Below are 25,178 nucleotides of genomic sequence, written 5' to 3' on the forward strand. Positions count from 1 at the left end.
ATGGCAAACACCCCATAAAAAGCATGGGCCAGCAACCACTCTGTGCTTGCACAGAGGACTACCTTTACATTGTTAGGGCATGCATAGAGAGAGGGACCAAGGATTTGCTATTTTACCAATTTTATGTGAAAAGTACACTTGCAAACATTTTCTTTTTAACAAATACTTCAAACTTTTGATGCTGGGAACAGTTCTCTGTACCACACAGACCTCCACAGCTTCAGACACGCTATTTTAAAAAGGGGCTCCAGGGGGGCTGGCCAGTGGCCCCAAGGCGTTAATCTGGCTCAGCAGTGGCCAGGCGCTGAGCAGCAGGTGTCACAGAGGCAAAGAAACATCCACAGGACTCAGTTCTGGGCCCAATACTTTTCAATATTTTTATAAATGAGGGTGTTAAATCTGCAGATGACACCAAATTGGGAGGAGAAGCTAACACCCCAGAAGATAAAGATATAATTCAACGAGTTCCGAACATACTGGAAAAGTGGGTGACCATTAACAAAATGCAATTTAACAAGGGTAAGTGCTAAGTTCTACAACTGGGTAACAAAAATGAGCAACACGAGTACTGGATGGGGGATACACTTCTTGGTGTCAGATCTTGGGGTACGAGTGGACTGTAATTTAAATATGAGCAGCTAGTGTGATGCAGTAACAAAAAAGGCTAATGTGACCTTGGAGTGCATCAACAGAGGCATAACATCCGAACTGCAAGATGTCATAGTCCCGTTGTATACTGCATTGGTCAGGCCACACCTGGAGTCTTGTGTGCAGATCTGGAGGCCTCATTTCAAGAAGGATGTGGACAGAAAGGAGCGGGTCCAGAAGAGAGCGACAAGGATGATCAGGGACCCTAGGAGGAAAGGCTGAGGGACTTGGGGAGGTTCAGTCTGGAGAAGGAGAGGTTGAGGGGGGGCAGGATTGCTCTTGAAGCATCTGAAGGGAAGGGAGGTGTCAGAGGAAGGCAGGAGAGAGCTGTTCCTGTTGGCAGCAGAGGAGAGGAGAAGACTCATAAGAATGGGTTTAAATTAAGAGCAGGAAGGGACTGGCTGGGTATCAGGAAAAACTTGTTTACAGTAAGAGTCGTTGAGCAGTGGAATCGACTCCCTAGGGAGGTGGTGAGCTCCCCCTCACTGGCAGCCTTCAAGAACAGGCTGGACAAACACTTGCCAGGGATGCTTAAAGCTGATCCTGCACTGAGACTCAATGGCCTGTATGGGGCCCCTTCCAACTCTGTGTTTTTATGATCCCTTGCAAGGGAAGCCGGGAATCCTGTCCTTCCCACTGGGCAGGTGGTGGCAGCAGCTATTCTAGGGAGAAAGAGAAGCCCCTCCAGGGAGGGCAGAACAAGGCCTGCAGGCCAGAGCAGGCACAGTTTGCCACAGAGAGAGAGGGAATATTCCACTGACTTGCGGGATAAAAAAGCAGCTGGGAGAGGAGGAGGAGGCACCCGTTGCTTCCCAAAACTTACTGTTGACTTTGTTGACATTGCCTTGGATCTCTGCCTGAGTCAGCAACTCTTCGTACACATCCCGTTCTCTCTCTACATCCTCAGCAGCAATCTGAAAGCAAAATACATTGCTTTAAAGCCCACTCACTGGAGGCGAAGCCCCCTTTCACCACTGAGGGCGCTGTGAGCTCCAGATGCAGGACTAATAATAATAATATAATACTTTTTATTTGTGTCCCGCCCTCCCCGCCAGGGCAGGCTCAGGGCGGCTCACAGCATAAAAATATAATATACATCAACAATTATAATTATAAAATCATCATTAAAACAATTTACAAGTTATATTAAAATTAACATTAACATAGTGGTGCTATAACATTAGGTCTTCAGTAAGGTTCAGTAGCTAAAAAACATATCCGGCAGCACTTTCTTGGCTCGGCATTAGTTGAAGGCTATTTTGAAGAGGTAGGTCTTACAGGCCCTACAGAATTGATCTAAACATCGTAGGGCCCGTACCTCTTCTGGGAGTTGATTCCACAGCAGTGGAGCTGCAATGGAACTGCAATGGCCTGATCCCTTGGCCCAGGGATATTCAGCTGGTTCTTTCCAGCTGACCTCAGCGCTCTCTGGGGTTCATATGGGGAGAGAGGTCCTCGGCCATACACAGCCAGGGACTGTTAGGGGTTGGACCGGATGACCCTGGAAGGTCCCTTCCAACTCTGATTCCACCAGGGCCATTTCTTCCTCACCCACATAAGCCAGATGCTGCCTAGAGACCCAGCAACAACATCATCATCCCAGTAAAGGAAACACCCTTGTGGAGATCCCCAGGGACACTGGCTGGTCTGCAAAGGGGTAGAGAAATGCGGCACCTCTTCTTCCTCCTCCAAAAGACCAGTGCCTCCTCAGGCCACCAGGACACCAACTCTCCACCTTCGGAGGGAGCTCCCCAGTCCTGCAAAGGGTTAACTACCCACAGGATGGAGAACCCTGGGCAGAAGATATACAGTCTGGCTCACTCCTCCCCACTCGGCTTCCCCCTACAACACTTGCCATCACCCTGCCAGCCACTGTGGAAACAGCTGTGTCGGCAAGGCAGAGCCACACGTTGGACACAAAAGCAGCAGCACAAGCCCCGCCCACACGACATGGGCGCAGAACTGGCGGCACGGTGATAAACACCACAGCGGGCCCACCTCCACGTCTCCCTTCCCAATTTAGCAGGAGGATCAGATGGTTACAGCTCCAGAGGGGGCGGGAATGAAGGCCCCACAGTCCTGCTTCAGACAATGGCAAAGCTTGTACCCGGTTCCGAGCGCTTTCCGTCTTGGCTTGCTTCGCCTGGAACAGGGTGTCCTGATACACTGGGGCCAGGGGCTCCTCCAGGTGCACCAACATGGCATTGGGGTTCTTCATTGCTGCAAAGGTTTCGGCAGGAACCTGGCGGTCCACAGCATCATTAATGGCAATCACCGCTGCATGCACTGGAAGGAACAAAGGCCACAGCTGCTGTCAGTTGCAATCCCAGAGCCCCGAGAAAGGGCCACCACCAGAGCACGCGCAGCAGAGTCAAGACCTGCCCCCCATCCACCAGGTGCAGATCTCGCTCACAGGGGCCCGAGTGGGAGAAGGAGAATTCCGCTCTCACGCAGCAGGAGGACCCTGCTCTGGGGGACTGCTGGCTCAGCAAGGGCCAAAGGAGACATGTGTGGCAATTCCTACTCACAGGTATACCTCTCTCCTGATACTTCATAAAAAACATGCCATTTGCTACCAGACTCGGTAGTTCCAAAGAGCCAAACCAACAGAAAGAATGAAACTCAGTTCCTCTTACATGCTGCTTCATCCACAGAGAGCTCGTTGGCCAGAATCCCACCAATCTTGCCAAAGGCCGGCATCTGAATCCCATACTTCTCCAGCTCACTCCGCATGTTGCTGATCTCCTCCTCTGAAAACACAAAGAGAGGGGGGCAAGGAGACTCAGAAAGCCACTTGTGAACAGGCAACCACCATGGAGGATCAGGCCCCAGCGGGGGGGGGGGGGCAAGGAGACTCAGAAAGCCACTTGTGAACAGGCAACCACCATGGAGGATCAGGCCCCAGCGGGGGGGGGGGGGGGGCAAGGAGACTCAGAAAGCCACTTGTGGCACAGGCAACCACCATGAAGGATCAGGCCCCAGCGGGGGGGGGGGGGAGCAAGGAGACTCAGAAAGCCACTTGTGAACAGGCAACCACCATGGAGGATCAGGCCCCAGCGGGGGGGGGGGCAAGGAGACTCAGAAAGCCACTTGTGGCACAGGCAACCACCATGAAGGATCAGGCCCCAGCGGGGGGGGGGGGGGGAGCAAGGAGACTCAGAAAGCCACTTGTGGCACAGGCAACCACCATGGAGGATCAGGCCCCAGCGGGGGGGGGGGGGGCAAGGAGACTCAGAAAGCCACTTGTGGCACAGGCAACCACCATGAAGGATCAGGCCCCAGCGGGGGGGGGGGGGAGCAAGGAGACTCAGAAAGCCACTTGTGGCACAGGCAACCACCATGGAGGATCAGGCCCCAGTGGGGGGGGTGGAGCAAGGAGACTCAGAAAGCCACTTGTGGCACAGGCAACCACCATGGAGGATCAGGCCCCAGCGGGGGGGGGGGGGCAAGGAGACTCAGAAAGCCACTTGTGAACAGGCAACCACCATGGAGGATCAGGCCCCAGCGGGGGGGGGGGGTGGAGCAAGGAGACTCAGAAAGCCACTTGTGAACAGGCAACCACCATGGAGGATCAGGCCCCAGCGGGGGGGGGGGGGCAAGGAGACTCAGAAAGCCACTTGTGAACAGGCAACCACCATGGAGGATCAGGCCCCAGCGGGGGGGGGGGGGGCAAGGAGACTCAGAAAGCCACTTGTGGCACAGGCAACCACCATGGAGGATCAGGCCCCAGCGGGGGGGGGGGTGGAGCAAGGAGACTCAGAAAGCCACTTGTGAACAGGCAACCACCATGAAGGATCAGGCCCCAGCGGGGGGGGGGGGCAAGGAGACTCAGAAAGCCACTTGTGAACAGGCAACCACCATGGAGGATCAGGCCCCAGCGGGGGGGGGGGGGGCAAGGAGACTCAGAAAGCCACTTGTGAACAGGCAACCACCATGGAGGATCAGGCCCCAGCGGGGGGGGGGGGGCTAGGAGACTCAGAAAGCCACTAGTGGTACAGGCAACCACCATGGAGGATCAGGCCCCAGCGGGGGGGGGGGGGGGCAAGGAGACTCAGAAAGCCACTAGGGGCACAGGCAACCACCATGGAGGATCAGGCCCCAGCGGGGGGGGGGGGCAAGGAGACTCAGAAAGCCACTTGTGAACAGGCAACCACCATGGAGGATCAGGCCCCAGCGGGGGGGGGGGGCAAGGAGACTCAGAAAGCCACTTGTGAACAGGCAACCACCATGGAGGATCAGGCCCCAGCGGGGGGGGGGGGGCAAGGAGACTCAGAAAGCCACTTGTGGCACAGGCAACCACCATGGAGGATCAGGCCCCAGCGGGGGGGGGGGGGCAAGGAGACTCAGAAAGCCACTTGTGAACAGGCAACCACAATGGAGGATCAGGCCCCAGCGGGGGGGGGCGGCAAGGAGACTCAGAAAGCCACTTGTGAACAGGCAACCACCATGAAGGATCAGGCCCCAGCGGGGGGGGGGGGGGGCAAGGAGACTCAGAAAGCCACTTGTGAACAGGCAACCACCATGGAGGATCAGGTCCCGGGGGGGGCTTTGTTTCTCAGATCTCCCACAGAGAGGCCCGTTCTTGAAGACCCATTTCTCAAAACCCCTACCTGGCACTGGTTCTTTGGCAGGCAGCAAAGATGCCCTGTCCAGAAAGACTTGGAGATGCCTTCTCCATGGGCCTCCCACCTCGAAAGCAGACAAAGAGAATAGAAGGAACATGTTTCCCCTTACCTGTGAAGTCCACTTTGCCATATAAGTCTTGAATCTGTGGGGCCAGTCCCAACTTGAACAGGTACAAACTGAGAAAAGATGGGGCAAGAGTCAGAGCCTTCCAAATGAGGCAAAAACCATCTCCTTGTGTTAATGCATCCATGTTGAAAACTACCACTTTCCCCCATCTTCTGATCCGGCTGCAGCCCCATTTCCTTGGGCTGAGGCTCCAGCAGAGCTCCCTTGGGCTGAGCCTCCAGCAGGGCTGAGGCTCCCTTCAAGACTACATCTGAGGCTCCAGCAGAGAGCCCTTCACGACTACATCTGAGGCTCCAGCAGAGCCCTTCACGACTACATCTGAGGCTCCAGCAGAGAGCCCTTCACGACTACAACTGAGGCTCCAGCAGAGAGCCCTTCACGACTACATCTGAGGCTCCAGCAGAGCCCTTCACGACTACATCTGAGGCTCCAGCAGAGCCCTTCACGACTACATCTGAGGCTCCAGCAGAGCCCTTCATGACTACATCTGAGGCTCAAGCAGAGAGCCCTTCACGACTACATCTGAGGCAGAGCCCTTCACGACTACATCTGAGGCTCCAGCAGAGAACCCTTCACGACTACATCTGAGGCTCCAGCAGAGCCCTTCATGACTGCATCATGATGCTGAGAAGGTACCTTTCAATCAGCACGCACAAGAGGGGGAAATTGGGGTGGGGGGTCCAAAGGTAATGAAATGGAAGAGCAGCCAATGTCATTTCTATGCAAAAGATAAAAGTACACAAGGTGACAACAGTGACCACTTACAAAAGTTGTTTTTGTAATTATAAGTAAATTTAACATAAATAATGGATAAGAGATCGTTTTGGTTTTAACTCATACTTTACGAAATCAAAGAATGAATTTTAATTCAAGAAGTTCATAGCCTCTGACTCCCTTTTAAAACCCTCTGAAGACATGGTAACTTTCAAGTGAGTAAAAGTGTGTCCTACCAGACTGACAGACTCTACAAATGGCTGTCCGCTTTAATGGCAAGGTTGTGCCACCACTCTTCTGCACAACCTGATCTGCTTGTCTTATGCAGAGAGCAGAAGTTGAAAGCTCATTGCACGAGTCATGTTGGAGGATGAGCATCTGCATTACACAGATTTGTCTGTACATGTGTTTATAATTTTCTGGCTGAGGTTTCATTCCATTTATCTTATCAAAGTGGCTAACAAAACCTTATGCCATAATAAATCATTTGATCTTTAAGGCGCCACAACACTCCTTTTAAAAATGAGCTGGGTGATACTCTGTGGGGTTTTTTAAACAAACCAATAGACCCTGTAAGGAAGTCAGAAGAGTGGACAATGAAGGCAGAACTGGCTGCTACTGCCTGCCCAGACACCGGGGAAGGATGGTGGCTCAGTGGTAGAGCATCTGCTTGGAAAGCAGAAGGTCCCAGGTTCAATCCCTGGCATCTCCAAAAAAGGGTCCAGGTAAATAGCTTGAGACCCTGGAGAGCCACTGCCAGTCTGAGAAGACAATACTGACTTTGATGGAGCAAAGGTCTGATTCAGTATAAGGCAGCTTCATATGTTCATATGTTCAGACTAGTACTGCAAATGTTTGTACCTCTTTGCACAAAATCAAGAGCATGTTGACTGACTCGGGGAACAAGTAAGTTGGGACTTCTGCATCCTAAGAAACACAAAGCCCCACAGAGAGACTCCTGTATGTCAAAGCTTCTTGCTCATCTTCTCATCCATTCAGGGGGCTGAGCACTTGCTCAGTTGTTAAGTTCAGTCCCAGCATTTCCACTTAAAGAATCCCAGCTAGCAGCGAGTGGGAAGGCCCAAGACCTCTGAGAGTAAGTCAAAGGCGACAGCTGCAAAGCTAGATGGATCGAGAGGGCAGCTTTGTACACACCTGAGTGCATGGATGCAGTAGATGCAGCGTGGCATGTTCTTCCTGTCATAGATGTCCGTGGTTTCCGGATAAAATATCTGAATTAGAAAAAGCACACACAATTACAACCACTGAATCTTGGTGGGCCAAATTAATGGCTCTACCAGTGCACACTTTCTCTCCACACCCACACCCCAATGTAGGGATTCAGGCATTCACAGGGAGCCATAAGAGAAGGAAAAGCCTGTGCCAAGAAGTGGAGAGAAGGGCCTGCCACAATTATTTGGCATGGTCACTTGGCCAGCCTACGGGAAGCCCAAGGGCCCTGGCTGGTTATTTCTCAAAGCTCCACTCAACTGCACTTGTCACTAAAATAGAGGGATGTCCTCGAAAGAACCCTCCACAGTTCCAAAGCACTTGTGTAGCACAAACACCATGGCCTTTAACTAGCATGGAAAACATGGATGCCTGTATATGATCTTCAAACTACTGCGACAAATGCACTAAAGAAGAAACAGAAACTCTCTAGTGGGGATTATCTAGTCCTACCCCCGCCCCATGCAAGGAACCCCCTTCTGTTCAGCCATCAAGCAGAAGTTACCTTTGGAAGGCCAATTTCAGCCATCGCATTCAGCCACTGAATCACGTTATCTGTATGCCGGAAATGGAGACCTGTGGCCTGGAACACAGAAGGAGAAGGGGGGCTACAATGATGATGGCACACGGCAGCAGGCCAGGCTGCAGGGCTGGCGGCAGCAGCCACACAGGAAGCGTCTTCATCCAGAGACCAAGGGCAGGATGGGGGACAGGCACTTGCTCAGACGACTCACACCCAAGTCGGACAGGAGGTGTGTCCCTACGCAATAAGGCAATCCAACACTACGGTCCCTTACTTAGAAGGTGCTCCTATTTTGGAAAGGCTTTCTCTGATCCATCAGTATGAGTGCCATTATCAATGCAATGACATTATGGTACCTAACAAGGGCTTAACCAATTCATCATTCTGGAGAAAGACTGGGTATCATTTTTCTGTAAGCAACGTGAGTGTCACAGCTGGGCATTCAGTCTGCTCACCTGACTTCTTCTGCAGCCACAGCCTTTTTGGTTTGCACCTCAAGCATCTTCACGCTCAGAGCAAGACAAGCTCACCTTATATCGTGTCTGTTCCCGGTCATAGATCTTCTTGAGAGACACCACTTTGGGGGAGAAAAAGTTCCCAAGTTTGGCCAGATAGACCCCGTTCCTCAGTCCCTCCTCCAGCTCGGTGGTGGGAGGCAGTTCTTCATTCAGGCAGGCCTCCATCCACCTGCAAACAGAGGGGAAGATGTTCGGAAAAGCTCACCTTCTGCCTCTCCTCAGGCACGGAGCTCATCGCTTCCAGCCCCACCTCTCTCTCCTGGGAAGGCAGATATTTTTTGCCCCCATCCCCAGCCCTCTTGGGAAGCTTATACTACTGCTGCAGGTTCTTAGCATGGTTTTATATCCTGTGGACTCTCAACCTGGTGGCTTCCAAATCAAACGCAAAGGGATAGTAAAGATGTAAAACCATACTAAAAACACTCAGGAGTGTGACAATGGCAAAGGTCAGAGAGAAAACCCCAGAACACAATCAACCCAAAAGCCAAAGGAAATGTGCCCATCTCTACCCGGTGCCTGAAACGTCTCAGCAAAATGGTGGTGGGCAGGGAGTGACAGAGCCAAGATTCTCCACAAGGCCCTGCCTAAGGGTGGAGTTGGCCAGGGCAGGGCCTCTGTGAGTGATCTTAACTGACAAGAAGGTTCAAGCAGGAGAAACAGCTGAGTGAGGACCACGCAAGGCTTCCACACACTGTGACCTGTGCCCACAACCTGAGAGCCAGACACTCTTTCAAATTCATTCCATTTTTACTCAAATGCAAGACCAGAGGTTTTTCCTCCCAGTAGCCAACAAACAAAAGAGGAGATCACCTGACACTGGCATACGTGTTACTGGTATATCCAGTAACAATCTGTTGTGTGTGTTTACCATGGGTATTTGGGGGGGGTCATCTTCTATTCAGGGCTGTCTTCCTATCAAGAAGGGTCTTGTCAAAAGCCATGCCCAGGCTTCATCTGCAAGTGCTTGCCTATGTGGTATGTGGGGGGGGGGGGGAGTTGAAGTTAAAAAGCAAGGCAGGCAGAATGGAACCCTGCCCTCAACTGACCCTAAGCAAAGATACTTAATGCCACAGAACAGTGATTCCTAGCATGATGCTTGTGGACACCATCAGTATGTTTCCTGGCATCCTTGCTGCTGCTGTTGCTTCCTCTTCCTCTTCCTCCTCTCCTTCTCCTTCCCCCCCAAGGCCAATTCTGGCTATTCCACCCCTCCCTGCAGGAGGTGCTTCAAACACCACTTCAGAAATCCCTTTCCCCATATTAGGAAGATGAGCCCTATGGGAAACGGGCGGAATATAAATAAACAGATAATAATAATAATAATGCTCGGCTTAGAACCTCTCAGCTTCCTGTAACTGCCATCCATGGCTCCCATTCTTCGATGATGCCCATTATTACGCTTTCCCAAAATTCCAGAAAGACTGCTCACAGGCTCAATAAAGTAGAGGACTCCATCCATATAGAATCTTTCTGCAAGTACAGACCTAACAGTGTTCTAAACAGGAAGCACACTCCTCCCTGCAGACAGAGTGCAACCCTATCAGAACCGGCTGCCTTCATAAATCCTCTCTCGCAGCCTTACTTACCTTATTTATTTATTTAATTAATTTATATCCCGCCCTCCCCGCCGAGGCAGGCTCAGGGCAGCTCACAAATTTGAGGTCACACAGTTACATTGTGTGACCAAATAAAATAAAGCAACAATAAAAACATAAAACATAAAAACATCTACTTATACTGATATCAAGGTTTCAAACAGCGATCTGAATGGTGCTTAGCCATTCTAAGAGCTCCTAGGATCGCAATAACATGAAGAGGTAGACCATCGGTGATGTTTCTATGGGTCAATCCCGCTGCTGCAGATGTTATCATTACAGAAATGCATGGCGGAAGAGTGCTGTTTTGCAGGCCCTGCGGAATTGTGAAAGCTCTCGCAGGGCCCTGATCTCTTCCGGCAGCTCATTCCACCAGCTAGGGGCAGCAACGGAAAAGGCCCTGGCTCTTGTTGATTTGCGCCTCGCTTCTCTGATGCTGGGAACTGTCAACAGGTTTTGAGACCCGGACCGATGCGTTCACTGGGGCATACGCAGGAAAAGGCGGTCCTTAAGGTATGCAGGACCCTGGCCATGTAGGGCTTTAAAGGTAATAACCAGCACCTTGAAATGACTCCGGTACACTATAGGTAACCAGTGCAGCGCTTTCAGCACAGGCTAAATGTGTTCCGTAGAAGAACTCCCATTAACATCCTGGCTGCAGCATTCTGCACTAGCTGGAGTCGCCAGATTTGGGACAAGGGCAGCCCCATGTAGAGGGCATTACAGTAATCCAGTCTCGAGGTGACCGTAGCATGGATCACTGTTGCCAAGTCATTGCGTTCGAGAAAGGGGACCAACTGCCTTGCCATTCGCAGATGGTAAAAAGCTGACTTGGCAGTGGCAGCTACTTGGGCCTCCATTGTTAAAGAGGAATCCGAGAGCAACCCTAAGCTTTTAACCTTGGGCACCAGCGTGAGCTGTGCTCCTTCAAAGGTCAGCTGTGCTCCTTCAAAGCGGACCTCCAGTCCCGAACGGCAACGGCTCAGGTACAGGACCTCCGTCTTCGTCAGATTTAATTTCAGTCCACTAAGCCCAAGCCACCCCGCCACAGCTTGCAATGCTGTGGACAGATTTTCCAGGATGGAGTCAGACTGGCCACCCATCAACAAATAGAGCTGGGTGTTATCAGCGTACTGGTGACAACCCAGCCCGTACCTCTGGGCAATCTGGGCAAGGGGGCACATGTTGATGTTGAATAACATCGGAGAAAGCCTCTGCCTACCCACAGAATGACCCCACAGAGCTGCACCATTATAGCAGGACTCTCAGGGAACTTTCATGAAAGGGGAGAAATGGGGGCAGGGGCTTCATCTGCAAGTGCCTGTGTTAGTTCCTCGGTGGTGGTGGGGGGCGGGGGTGGAGTTTCAGGTCAAAAAGCACGGCAGACAGAATGGAACCTGCAGGCTCCCAGAGCACCAGCCTCAAGCGGGGGGGTGGGGGGGGCTTAAGATGTTGCCTCCAGACAACTTCAGTAAGAGCTGCAGACCAGGTGCCATGTTCAAGTTCATTCAAGTCTAACAGCCCACAGGCCAGTCACTGTAAAACAAAATTTAAAATTGAGGACTAAGAGTTAAACACACAGTATGTGGAGGAAATTTCCTCCGTCCACAATACAATTCTTGCAGAGGTTATTTAAGAGTAATCGTTGTCTTGAGGGATCAGAACAGGTCAAAATCTTTGATAACCATTTTCTAAAAATTTTATCTGTAGCTACTGTATACTTTGGGCAATGAAAAAAGGTACGGAACATTGAATCCACCCCTGCCAAAGGATAGTCACAAAAAAGCTGATCTGGGGGTATCTTTAGGAAATGGCCCTTCACCTGGGCATGCACTGCAGCAGGCAATCATAGATGACCGCCTCAGTTTTGGAACCACCAGTATATTAAAATAATGCCATGTGAAAACTACTGTGCCAACCTCCCCCCCCCGCCCCCCTGCAGCTTCCTGCTGGCTGGAGAGAGTAGTGAAAGGAGGCTCCAGTAGTCAAAGGCTGTGCCCATGCTGCTCATTGGCACCACCAGTATATTAAAATAATGCCATGTGCTGTGCCAACCTGCCCCCCCGCCCCCTGCAGCTTCCTGCTGGCTGGAGAGTAGTGAAAGGAGGCTCCAGTAGTCAAAGGCCGTGCTGCTCCTTGGCACCTCCCCCCTGCAGCAGCCCAGCACCTCTTCCGCCTGGCCAATGATTTCATCAGCTCTTTCTTCAAAAGGACTGGGACAAGGGAAATGGATGGAGGAGCAACAAGGCCTTTAGCTGTCCCAAGCCCTCTTCCCTTGCCACCCAACAGCAGGAGGCAAGCCCACTTTCTGTGGCTTAGCTCGAGAACCGGACCTGGATGGCTGGGGGAGGGGCTTACAAATGGCTGTTAGGAATAGCAAAGTCTCGGGTGGCAAAAACTAAGATGTCTGCACTCAAAGTGCAGTTTCCACCCTTCTCTACTGGCAATTCTGTTTGAACAGAATTCCTAATTCTGAAGTTGCATAAATATGCCAAATGCTATCTCACCTTTCCTTGTGGTTCAAGGAAGTTTACAATAATACTAAACAGACAATTAAAATTCAGTTAAACAAAAAAAGACCCCCACATGCCTCCCCCGCCACGCCCCAGCTCTCTCCGAAGCACAGGCAGGCCTCCCAGCACCTCTGGAAGATATATCTCAAAGGAGGGGGCTCTCCTCTCCTCTCCAGGGAGCCCCTTCCTTCCAACAGAGTCGGGGCCACAACAGAAAAGGACCAGTGGTTTCTGGTTGATGCCAGAAGGGCCACCCTGAGTGGCGGAACAGCCAACCTCTCAATTTGCCTCCTTGTTTACAAAAATTGTATCTTGTCTTACTGCCCTCACAAGGATCACCAAGGCAGCTAACGATTTCAAATGTACATGATAAAACCACATTATGAAACTATTAAACTAATCTCCCCTCCCAAACATGCATCGTTAAAACAAATTTTTAAAAGAGTTTAAAAGCAGACTTCAAATAACTACATCTAAGCTTTGGTTGGGAAGGGGAAAGACCACAGTTGGTGCACAGGACACATGGAAGGAGAAGCCCACGTTGTAAAGGGCTTTAAAGGTCATAACCAGAAAGGGACTGGGAGCCAATGCCGCTGTTTCAAAATGGGCAACAAAGGCTTCCAGTAACTAGCTCCTGACAACAGCTGGCTGTCACATTCTGGACCACTTATAGCTTTCTGGGTCATCTTCAAGGGCAACACTAGCCAAAGTGCACTGCAGTAATCCAACTGTGAGGTTACACAAGCGTAGATCAGCGTAGCTGGGTCTAGGTAATGAGGAAGTTGGAAAACCAGATACAGGTGACAGAAGGTGCTCCTGACCACCAAGGCAATCTACTTTTCATACACCAAAGCAGGGTCCTGTGAACACCTCCTCAACCACCTGTTTGAAAAAAGCCAACTCCACACCATCTAGAACATGAGCACTCATTCATTCATTCATTCATTCATTCATTCATTCATTCAGCCCCTCTAGGATATCAGCCTACCTGGCCAGCATTACTGCTGCCTTGCCTGGATGTAGCTTCCGCTTGTTCTGCCTTCGCCACTTGACCACAACCTCAAGGCACCAGCTCAGAACCATGATGGATGATCCATTCGGAGGCTTGGATAACAAATGGTCCAGACAATCTGATTCAGTGTCCCCACCCCCTCTCTCTCCACACATGGATGAGGGAACAGAACTCTGTGGCACTCCACAAAATATACCCCACTCAGCTGATTCTGCACTTCTGGTGGAGACTTTTTACATCCAGCCAGGCAGAAAAGAGTAAAACCATTGACGGGAGGGATCCACCCTTAACGCAAACTCCATGCTCAAGAATGGAGTCGTCAGCTGTGCCAAAGACTGCTCAAAGATCTAGCCGTGTCGAGAGGGAAGACAGACTCCTGGCCAACTTTACACAAAGACTGTCCACCAATGCAACTAAAACTGCCTAAATACCAAACTCAGGCTTCAAACCAGACTGAAGCGTTTCAAGGGCAGATTCGTCATCCAGGAGGCCCTGCAGCTCGCCTTATCCCTTGCCAATTAAGGCCTTTGGGGCAGAGCGTGGTAATGGCCTCCTTTGAAGGTCTAGGGAGGAACTGGCAATTCTCACTAATGGTTCCAATACCTTTTCCCAGCAAGATTTTAACAAGCCAGGGTGGCATGACTTGGGGATATAACAACATTATATTCTAACAGGAGTAAAATAAGTTTGTAACAAACACTGCAAATATTCAGCTTCTTCCCTAGAGAAAACTCCCTCAGGGGGGTATGTATCCACCCAAGCAGTTCCAAAGGCCTAATTCCACTCATTGGAAGAGCAGGCTGGCAATCTTTGCACTGGTCCAGAGACTCCAAGAGCTGAGTAAGTGGGAGGGCAGCACAGGATGAGTCCAGCTGCACCAAGCCTCCAGGCGGTGGGATACAAACTAAAGTGGTGAAATGAGCCAGTGAGGCTAGCCATGAGCATCTATCTTCATGCTGACTGGGCACCTCTTGCCCAGGTGCGGACATGCGCCAGGGAGCAACTGCTAGCTGGAGGCTTCCACCTCTCCAGCCTGCAACAAATTGCCTGACTGTAGATGCCACGAGGACCCTTTTCCCTTGGCCTGTCTCTACAGTACATCTCTGGGGGAATAATGCCACTAACACATCTAGCAACCAAACTAGCCCTGGAGAGGGGGCTGCAGCCATGTTCAAACCACACCTGTCAGGCAGCATGCAAGAGGGAAGGGAGGCAGGTGTGCGCACAACTGCCCTGCCCCGACTCTCACATGAACAAACCTGACAGCTGAGACAAGGAATACAACGGGTTCCAGCAGGCTAGCCAGAAATGTAAGTTATTTTTTTCAGGGACTGAGCAATCTTGGCCAAATCACAACCTCCAACGGCTCCAGCCTCTTCCTGCTACACCCACTGCAAGAAACTTCCCAGTTAAGTGGCTCAGGCTGGCAACTTGACCAGATTGGAAGAATGATATCATCTCAGGCCGCACCCAAAGCCACCGCACAGACTGGGCCCAGCTAGACCCAAGGAATGCACAGGCAGGATATGGAGGTCTGCCAGTCTCAATCCCTCACAGCAGTGCTTCCTCAGGACACAACAGCCCACTGGACTACAGAAAGGGGGGGGGGCATGGTGTGTTACTTCAAGCAAGCACCCAGGGCTCCCAGCCCCAGCAGTGCTAACATTAACTGCTTTTAATATTATGCTAGATCACAGAGATGTAAAGAACAGAAGCAAACTGCGTAACTCATTTACTTAGTGCCATGGAAGTTTGGAAGTGACCCTGGACCAATCATGCATTTTCAGCCTGACCTGCTTCACGGGGCTGTTTCGAATGTATTTGGAAATACGAGGCAAGTCAGCTCAGTCTGAGAATTTAGCATCACTTTTATGTGCACATTCATCTTTAACTTGAATTCATTTCTTAGTCTCAGCCAGTGCAAAATCTTGATCCCTCACTGGAGTCACTGGTGATTTGGAGCTAAAGCTATAATCCCAGACACAGTTCCCAGGGGTGGGGGGGGGGGAGCCCGAGGGAAACCAACCATATTCACCTCCAAAAAAACATATCTTACTTTCCACAACGAATGGCAGGGAAAGGAGAAAATCCACATGCACCCTCTTGCCAAGCAGGTACACGGAGCAGCAGCCAGAGGGGAAACAAGCCAATACGAACCCGGGACCTGGGCGGCCCAAGGCCCTGAACCCAAAGGGTCTCCTCCTGCCATTTTCTCACCCTTCCTCCTCCTCCTCCTCAGGATGAGACAGCAGCTTGCACTCTCGTGCTGAGCAAGCAGGCATGGCTTTCACACCAACTCCTCTCCTCTGCTTTCTCACAAAGAAAGGAGAAAGAAGCCAGGGCTGGGGAATGGGCTTAGTTGAGAGTGTGGCACTCTCCAGGTGTATGCCCCCTGGCCAACTCAAACTTGATCTGCCTTGGGGGGGGAGGCCCTAATCTAGTGTGAGGCAACATGCTGGGAGAGTGGGCAAGAGATATGGCCAGGGGAGGATGGAGGCAACAGGAGGAAGAAGAGCAGCAGAGAGTGATTGGGGGGGGGGGGGAGTGCAGCAAAAGAGGGCTGCTGGCAACAGAGAAAGGGCCCCTTCTGTGAGCACAGAGCAGGGAGCATGCTGAAAGGCACCAGTGGAAAGGAAACCAGCATCACAAAGAGCCAGCAGGCCCAAGAGGACAACAGAACACTCCCCCCACCAAAAGAAGGGATTAGGGCAGAAGCAAGAGGTTCTGGATAGCACAGATCAGTGTCTGCGCTTCTTGCTGTCAGTTCTCAACTCTTGTGATGGGTGAGTGAGGGATAAGCTATGCTATTATCTTCTCCCCCAGGCCAACATGCAAAAAAGGGGGAAAGTCTGAAACAAGCAGCAGAAAACCATCCATCAGCAGCCTACTGCAACAGCGTCTCTATTTTTTGTAAGCTGGCAAGCTGCATCTTGCGGAGGGCTCTCGGCCAGTATCTCAACAAAGACTGTATGGGAAGAGAGGAACATACAGCATCGATACTGCATCCACTGGCAAAGTGGGAACAAAAGGTTCGCTCCTTGGCTAGATTCCTGCAAGCATGCCTGACAGAGCAAAGCTCCCCCCCTCCCCAAAAAGAAATCAATTCAAGGCAACACACAAACAATAGCAATTCAAGTAATTCACACAAAGCCAGAGCTGCTTGGAACAGCAGGGGCGACGAGGGAGTGGAATGCTTCACCTGAAGGGCAAGGAGGAGTGAGGAAACCTGCCTGACTTGTTTTGCGTGATCTCGGTTATTTTCCCATTTCCTGCTACACAAAGGACAGCTCATCACTCCACAGTACAGAGAACTCCCTTCTGGCAAATCCAGAACCCTTCTCACTCTTGGTACCGACTGCAAGGCACTCATACTAAGGCAGGTAGCCAGACGGCAGCGTCCGCTTGGAGGCTTCCTCATCAGTCCCCTGCTTTCAGCTTCCCAGACTGCACTCCAGATGATCTATCTGCAGCATGCCCCTTGCTACACCCATAGAGCCAGGGATAATGGAAGGCAAGCGCCCTTCCTGGGAGAACCAGGGAGAGGGAGTGGTGGGCTGAGGAGTGGCTGGAACCCTCCAAGTCAGGAACCCCACTGCTCACCCCACCCAGAAGCAGAAAGCTGCTCCAATCAGTCAGGTTTTTAAAGGGACAACCCCAGGCAAGAGGACACAGACAGCTTCTCTTAGGCATCTTCTTTTTTTACAACACAATCTGCAACAGAAGACCAAAATGACAGGGTGTGTAAGTGAGTCTGCATGGCTAGTGATGTAAAATCTCCAGAAATTTTGAAGTCACTGGGAGGTGGGGGAATGAGGGGGTTCCCCCCCTCCAAAAAAACCCAAACTGCTAGTGGAAATGTTAGAGGGAATATATAATACTTGTTTTCTGATTGTACCTAACCTTCTGTTACGCGCTGATAGAGATGGGCACAGATGGAAAATTCTGGTTTGGCCTGGGGCTCGCAAGCCAGGCAGCCCCGGACTAAACCCCCTGAGCCCAAAACACCTCCTGAAAAGAACCAGTTCAGGCTGCATCAAGCCACACCCTTGGTGTGCCAATGTTACCTGGAAGCAGCGCATGCTCACCAGTTCTGGGTGGCATTGAGCCCCGACCCTGGCATGCCTGCGTTTTCCGGAAGTGATGCATGAATCATTTCTGGAAAATATGGGCAGGCTGGTGGTGGGGCCCAACACCTCCCAGAACTTGTGGGTGTGCGTCATGCCAAATGCAATCCCAGGCCTACCCGAAAAGCTCAGGGTGAGTGTTTGGGGGAGGTGCCTTTCCTGGAGCTCAGCGCACGAGACCCAAACTGGGCCAAGTCCAGGCCAGACTTTCACTTGGCTTTCAGGTCTGTGCTCATCCCTACTGATAGAACAACAGAAAAGTCACCATTGTCCTATTTGGCATATGCATGGAATTTAGATATACAAATTTCTTCATTATGTAATAAGAAATTGCAAGCATACTCACTACTTGTTAAAGAGTTGCAAACTGCTGTACCTACCCTCTGCTTCCACAGAACATGTATCTTAAATTGATGCCACCTGAGAGGTAGCAAAAAATAAAAGTTCAAGATAGAAAACACGCTGTAGTAAACAGGGAAAAGATACTGCTTGGCCAGAAACTCTTCCCTAGAGTCACACAATGGTGAAGACTACCAGCATGCCGAGATATCAAGCTGAACTTTGTAACACTGAAAACAGGAAAGTCGTCTTTAATTATTTGTTGTCAAAATTATTTACATTTAAACAAGAAAACTTAAAAATATTGTACATTTCTAGCTATAAGAGTTTTCTTCAAGGCTACCCAAGATCTTCCAGTTTTTCCACTGGAAAAACTGGAAAAGGAGGGGTACATTTAAAATCTTCCTCCTTCCTTGGTCATGGTGAGGAGAGGGAATACAGAGATCACACCTGCATTCTTAAAATCATAGAATAGGGTTGGAAGGAACCTCCACCAGAGTCATCTAGTCCAACCTCCTGCACAATGCAGGAAATTCACAATACCTCTCCTCCTTGCACAATCCCATTGACACCTGTTCCATGCCCAGAAAATGGCAAAAAAAAAACAAAACCCTCCTCCATGATCCCTGGCCAAACTGTCCTGGAGAAAACCTGCTGCCTGACCCCAAAGTGCTGAACACCATTTTCCTGGGCATTTAAGAAAGGACCACGAGAACTAAACCCTGATGCAACCCTTCCTGCCCTCCTTCGTATGATCTGCCTAAGATCACAGGATCAGCATTGCTGCCAGATGGCCATCTAGCCTCTGAAAATATCCAAAGCAGGAAAGCCCACCACCTCCAGAGGAAGCCTGTTCCACTGAGGAACCACTTTAAAGGGTTTTTTAAAAACTCTCTGTAAAAATCATCTACAGGCAAGCCTATAAAGTAGTGCTGTAGTTTTTACATTGCAGGTCCAGGATCTAGGTTCAAACCTCCCATCTGCCGGGTGACCCTGGGTCAGCCACACTCTCTCAGCCTAATCTGACTCGTGGGGGGGCGCAGGTAAGTTGGGAAAGGGAGAACCCATGTATGTACCCCAGGGGCTTCACAGATCCCAGGCACCAGGCTGCCATGGTGCCTAGAAATTTCATTGGAGCACCTAGTATTTTCAGCAATGATTTTATTGTGAGGTTTCTATTATGACAACAGCCAGGGTTACCCCCACATTTATTCCTATACCACGATGCTTCCGTCATGTTATGGCCTGAACAGAATCACAGGAAACTGCTAAGGAGCAGGGTTTGTTTGCACTACCAACACTTACAAAACATGGTCATAAAACTATGTCTTTAGGTTAAAGATTAAAAAGGATTCTACTGCCTAAATTCTGGTGCTGTCTCCCAGAGCAAAACAGCAACTCTGAGGAGCTGATATACACTGTCCTGCTTTCCTTAAAGAACTCGGTTAAACAGTCCCCAAGAGTCCCAAGAGTATCTGAATTATTATGTTGTTATTTTGGTGCAAAGCATAACAACACAGAGGAGCAGCCTCCAAACCTCTCCTTCTTTCTCTGCCTTCCTGTCTTCCACACCCACAGCAGCCTGGGCAAGCACGTTGTACAAACTGCATTCTGGCAAAGCAGCCCACCACTCGCGCCCCCCCCTCCCTGTCAAAATTGTCAGAATTTTGAATGCTGGATGTAACTTTGTTTTTATATAATGCTGTTAGCCGCCCTGAGCCTGCTCCGGCGGGGAGGGCGGGATACAAATAAAAATTATCTATCTATCTATCTATCTATCTATCTATCTATCTATCTATCTATCTATCTATCTATCTATCTATCTATCTATCTATCCATCTATCCATCCATCCATCCATCCATCCATCCATCCATCCCTCCCTCCCTCCCTCTGTCAGGCATCTTAGTTCCACACATTCACATCCACACACTCCTTTCTGCTGTTTTTTTCCCATGCAGGGATCACATGGGCAGCTGCTGAATGTGAACAGAGAAGAACATGGAAACGATATCCACCACTTTGCAACTTTTGAAGTGAAACGTTGCCTATATAAGAACAGTACAAAACTGCAAACCAGCTCCAAATCTGGTTTTTCAAGCTCTACATGACTGCTGTCCTTCCAGTTGATACTACATGTGGAAGTACCACACCTCTTGAGTTAAGTGTGCATTGACAAATGCAAACCTGAAACCTGACATGGTGGCACCAATTGAGAATTTTCCTTCCAACAAGCAACCTGCAGCCCTATCTTTTCCAACTGTGGGTTGACCTCACACAGACAATTCCCTTGTCCTATGAGACCAATGCATTTGATGACATACATAAAGGAGAAAGCCTTGCCATAAACAGAATGCAGAAACACACACACACAATAACCTTTACTGGCATGATATCAAGCATGACAAGGAACCAATCCATCCATCAAAGGGCAATTTGCAAATACATTAAGCACCTTCTACGTGCTAAAAATAAAAATTTCAAACCAGTTTCAATTACCAGTTGGTTCCGAGTTGACAACAGGAAGACAATTCACTGTCTGCTCACTCAGACAGAGGTCAATGAGTGTGGAGCGCAGGTCAGAGCAAAAAGTACAGTTTAGGGACACATGTTCTCTAGACATGCACAAGTGCACAGTCTGTTGGCAGAAGGAGTTTTATGGAATCTTCCAAGAAGTACCGCAGATGCAGAAAGAAAGATGCATTACCACATCACATCTTATCACACGAGGGTTTCGCCTTGGGCACAATCTCGACATAAAGACAAGTTCAAACATAGGAAGTTAGAACTAATACCACCTGACAGGACAATTCCCATAGCAAGCACAAAATGTTCCCATCAACTTATAAGAAGCCCCAATAATGGGCAAACTGAGTCCAACACCGGAGGAGGCAATTAACAACACAAGTCTTAAACAGTGAAATCTGCATATAGCCTCTCTCTCACACACACACAAGCACGCGCGCACACACACTAACAAAGATATACACACACCTCACTTTTCCCCTGAAGGACAAAGGCCACTTACAAATAGCACATTTGTAATGACATTTTACAAGTCAGCTTTAAAATCACTTGTAAGACCAGTAAACAACAGTGGCAAAGAAAATGTGCTTCTCTGCTACCATGGCATCAGTGAGCTTGTGGCCAGGCCAATGTCTAAGGTATGTCAGCACTTGCTGGCTCCTAGGTTTGAGTCCTTATTCTCAAAAAAGTTTTCTGCCGGTAAAGTCTTTCTTGTGTGTTCTGATTTGGATGCTGGCAATAACATCATTCAGGCAGCAAAAGTGTCCAGAGAACAATCTTGTCTATTTATGGATCATCTCAACCCAGTTACCATGGCAGATGTCCACAGGATCTTGGGATCTTCAGTAAAGGCCACCGCTTGTATTCTTCATCCATTTCAGTCCTCGTCAGGTGATCTTGTGAAGACATTATATAAGAACATAAGAGAAGCCATGTTGGATCAGGCCAATGGCCCATCCAGTCCAACACTCTGTATCACACAGTGGCCAATATATGTGTGTGTGTATACACACACACACACATATATATATACACTGTGGCTAATAGCCACTGATGGACCTCTGCTCCATATTTTTATCCAATCCCCTCTTGAAGCTGGCTATGCTTGTAGCCGCCACCACCTCCTGTGGCAGTGAATTCCACATGTTAATCCTCCTTTGGGTGAAGAAGTACCTCCTTTTATCCATTTTAACCTGGCTGCTCAGCAATTTCATTGAATGCCCACGAGTTCTTGTATTGTGAGAAAGGGAGAAAAGTACTTCTTTCTCTACTTTCTCCATCCCATGCATAATCTTGTAAACCGCTATCATGTCACCCCACAGTCGACGTTTCTCTAAGCTAAACAGCCCCAAGCATTTTAACCTTTCTTCAAAGGGAAAGTGTTCCAAACTTTTAATCATTCTAGTTGCCCTTTTCTGCACTTTTTCAAGTGCTATAATATCCTTTTTGAGGTGTGGTGACCAGAATTGTACACAGTATTCCAAATGAGGCCACACCATCGATTTATACAGGGACATTATGATACTAGCTGATTTGTTTTCAATTCCCTTCCTAATAATTGCACACTGTCTTGACATTTTCAGTGAGTTTTCTACCACGACCCCAAGATTTCTCTCTTGGTCAGTCTCTGCCAGTTCACAACGCATCAACTTGTATTTGTAGCTGGGATTCTTGGCCCCAATGTGCATGACTTTGCACTTGGCCACATTGAACCGCATCTGCCACGTTGACGCCCACTCTCCCAGCCTCAACAGATCCCTTTGGAGTGCCTCACAATCCTCTCTGGTTCTCACCACCTGAACAATTTAGTGTCATCTTCAAACTTGGCCACTTCACTGCTTACTCCCAACTCCAGATCATTACAGATTTCCTGCTTATAAGTCTATAACTTATCATTCATTGATTCAGGGCACCTTTCCTTGGTAAAGTCCATCACCAGAGAAGGACGATGTGGCCAGTTATCCTTCAGTCTCTAGTTTGCCCTTCCTGGGGGACAGCAGCAATTCCAGGTCTTCCTGGGAGACTCATCTGACAGAGACCCTTTCAGTATGACTTTGTGACAAGGCTACGGAACAGAGTCAAGGAATGCAGACAGCTTTAGTTGACAGTCTCCATTGGAATGCCAACAGCGCTACACTATTGTCGACTGTTGGATTTATCAGCAGCCTGTGATTCTGTGGCCCATATTATCTTGCTGAGACATTTTGAGAGATGATATAAACAGATGTGCTTTAGAATGGCTTAATTCCTTATGGAGTGGTGGGCTCAGAGGGTTGCTGAAGGAGACTGGGCACTACCAGTTGCGGCTTGTCCTCTGCTGTTTTAGTTTAGTTTTTAGGTTTAGTTTTATCTCCTATTATACGTAACCTCTGTGTAAAGCCCTTAGCAGAAACCACTCATGATTCTGGAACTGGGTGCCATACAAATGCTGAAGACATTCGGCTCTCTGTCTCTTTGTGGAATCCACACGGTGCTGCCCCAGCAGTCCTGAGCCCGTCTCCGGCCCCGGTGGCTGAATAAGCTGAAAGTAAACTGTGACAAAACGGAGGGGACCACATTTTCCATGGCTTCAAGAAATCTTACATCTCTACGTTTTGCAGAAAGGCTCAGCAGACACGGATTCCCGGCTCCCAAGAAGCCCCGCAGATAACAACCCCCCCCCCCATCCTTGAGCAGGAAAGAAACAAGGAGCATCTAGGGCCCCACCCTCCTTGCCATCCATCCACCCATCATCCCAAGTCTAGCAGGGACCAGCTGCACAGTGAGGTGGGGAGGAGGGAAGCCTGAAGAACAAGATGAAAGCAGCACCACATGCTGAGGAGGACGGTGAGAACATACAAGCTCCCCAGACCATCTCATCCAGATTCCAAAACAATGCTCCACCCACTGAATGAGACAAAACCAGTCATCCTTAAAGAATGCACAACTGGTCACAACTCCATGCTAGTAAACAGCACCTACATCCATGTCTTTTTAAAATCAGAAGTCATATACTCCAAGAAGGAATGCAAACTTTTCCCCCCCTTAACAGAAGTAGTTTCTGGATTTCCTGGGTGCAGGAAGATTTTGCACTTCAGTATTCCACAAAGCCCAGGCTAGTAGGAAGAGGGAAGATGATAATGATATTGGATTTATATCCTGCCCTATACTCTGAATCTGAGCGGTCACAATCTTCCTTACCTCCCCTCCCATCACAACAGACACCCTGTGAGGTAGGTGTGGCTGAGAGAGCTCTTACAGCAGCTGCCCTTTCAAGGACAACTCCTATGAAAAGCTAAAGCTGACCCAAGGCCATTCCAGCAGGTGCAGGTGGAGGAGTGGGGAATCAAACCCGTTTCTCCCAGATAAGAGTCCGCACACTTAACCACTACACCAAACTGGCTCTGAGGGGCAGGAAAGAGGCAAAGGTTCTACTGACCAATGTCATTGTGATCAGCCCTGAAGAACTACCGCAGCAGTCCCTGAAGGGCACAGCTGCAGGGCAGGACCCTCTTGCCTCTGAGTGGAAATGACATAAAACCTTCCTCTTCCTTTACGTTCTTTGAGTGGCTCTCTTAAGCAAGCAGCCTGTTAGTTCCTCTTTCTCAAAATGACTGGGTGTTCCCTTCAGCTCAAACTAGCACTGGTGTACTGCAGTTTTAAAGGAGGGGGAGGAAGACATGGTTCATGGTAGACTTTGCAGGTCAGGTTCAATCTTGGACACTTCTAGTTCAGAGAACTCACACAGCAGGTAGGAGGAGAAGACCTTTTTGTGGATTAGATCCCTGGCAGCCCAGCAGCAGCCTACACAGACTCCTCTTGAGTTTCTTTCCAAACCTTATTCAAGCCTGCCGCTGCAAGGGACTACAAACAATGGCCACATGTCAATTTCTGCAATCACACAACCCACTCTGGGGTGACTGGAAACTGGCTGCAGGCAGCCCCCCTTGCCCCCACCCAAGAGAGGTGGCTGATATGACTTTCCTGAATGGCCAAGACGGATTCTCTGTGCACAGCTGCACATGTGTCACAACCACCACACAAAGTGGCACCGCTCATCACATGGTTCTGGCACCTGGCCATTGGAAAGACAGCCAGAAGCTGCCCTGACAGGGGCAATGGGCCCTTATGCACAAGAGAAAGCACCACTGCTGTGGGCTGATTCAAAGTCTGGGAAAGTGTCTTCTGAAACAGGCAATACTCAGAGGCATCAAGCAGAGCTTCTGTACCACTGCCCTCTTCACAGGAGTGAGAGGCTCATGCCATGCAACCCCCCCCCCCCCATGGATGCCAGAAGCCTCTGAGGCAACTGACCACCTGCAGCAGTTTAGGAGAGGCCTTGCTTAAGCCTTTTCACTCCCATGACCAACTCATCTGCCCAAGCAGCCCTCACTTCCAGGGAGCAGGTGCTGCAGTTCACAGGGAGAGCAGGCGGGAGCCCACCTCAAGTGACCTCCAGCCCAGGCCCCTCACTCAGCCTAACCAACAAAATGCTCTCAAGGCACAGAAAAGGAAAGCACCACTAAACTTTAAAACTCACACAGCTCCCAGTACATCTGAGCTAGAGGGAAACTGGGGCTCTGTGCTGCCTGGGAAGCAGTTCTTCCTCCAACCCTGGATATTGCAGACACAAATCACTGTCTGCACCACGCCCTGCAGCCCCTCCCCCCATGCACACGCAGAGAGATCTTACTAGACTGCTACGGA

At 49.8% G+C, this 25,178-nt stretch overlaps 1 protein-coding gene and 1 non-coding gene across 2 annotated transcripts in view; one reads left to right on the forward strand and one right to left on the reverse strand.

Moving 5' to 3' along the window:
- IQGAP1 (IQ motif containing GTPase activating protein 1) overlaps positions 1-25,178 on the reverse strand; it is a 121,585-nt gene that overhangs the window by 78,222 nt on the left and 18,185 nt on the right. Inside the window, exons 3-9 of the mRNA XM_060260413.1 lie at positions 8,398-8,554; positions 7,850-7,927; positions 7,270-7,346; positions 5,383-5,450; positions 3,285-3,398; positions 2,756-2,934; positions 1,472-1,562 (exon numbers count right to left, since the gene is read on the reverse strand). Coding sequence (XP_060116396.1) covers positions 1,472-1,562; positions 2,756-2,934; positions 3,285-3,398; positions 5,383-5,450; positions 7,270-7,346; positions 7,850-7,927; positions 8,398-8,554 — 764 coding nt within the window. The remainder of the gene's footprint in view (positions 1-1,471; positions 1,563-2,755; positions 2,935-3,284; positions 3,399-5,382; positions 5,451-7,269; positions 7,347-7,849; positions 7,928-8,397; positions 8,555-25,178) is intronic.
- On the forward strand, positions 6,752-6,826 carry TRNAS-GGA (transfer RNA serine (anticodon GGA)). The gene has a single exon. It is a non-coding gene; the product is annotated as a tRNA-Ser (tRNA).

Source organism: Heteronotia binoei, chromosome 19 (assembly GCF_032191835.1).
Source record: "Heteronotia binoei isolate CCM8104 ecotype False Entrance Well chromosome 19, APGP_CSIRO_Hbin_v1, whole genome shotgun sequence".
NCBI lineage: Eukaryota > Metazoa > Chordata > Lepidosauria > Squamata > Gekkonidae > Heteronotia > Heteronotia binoei.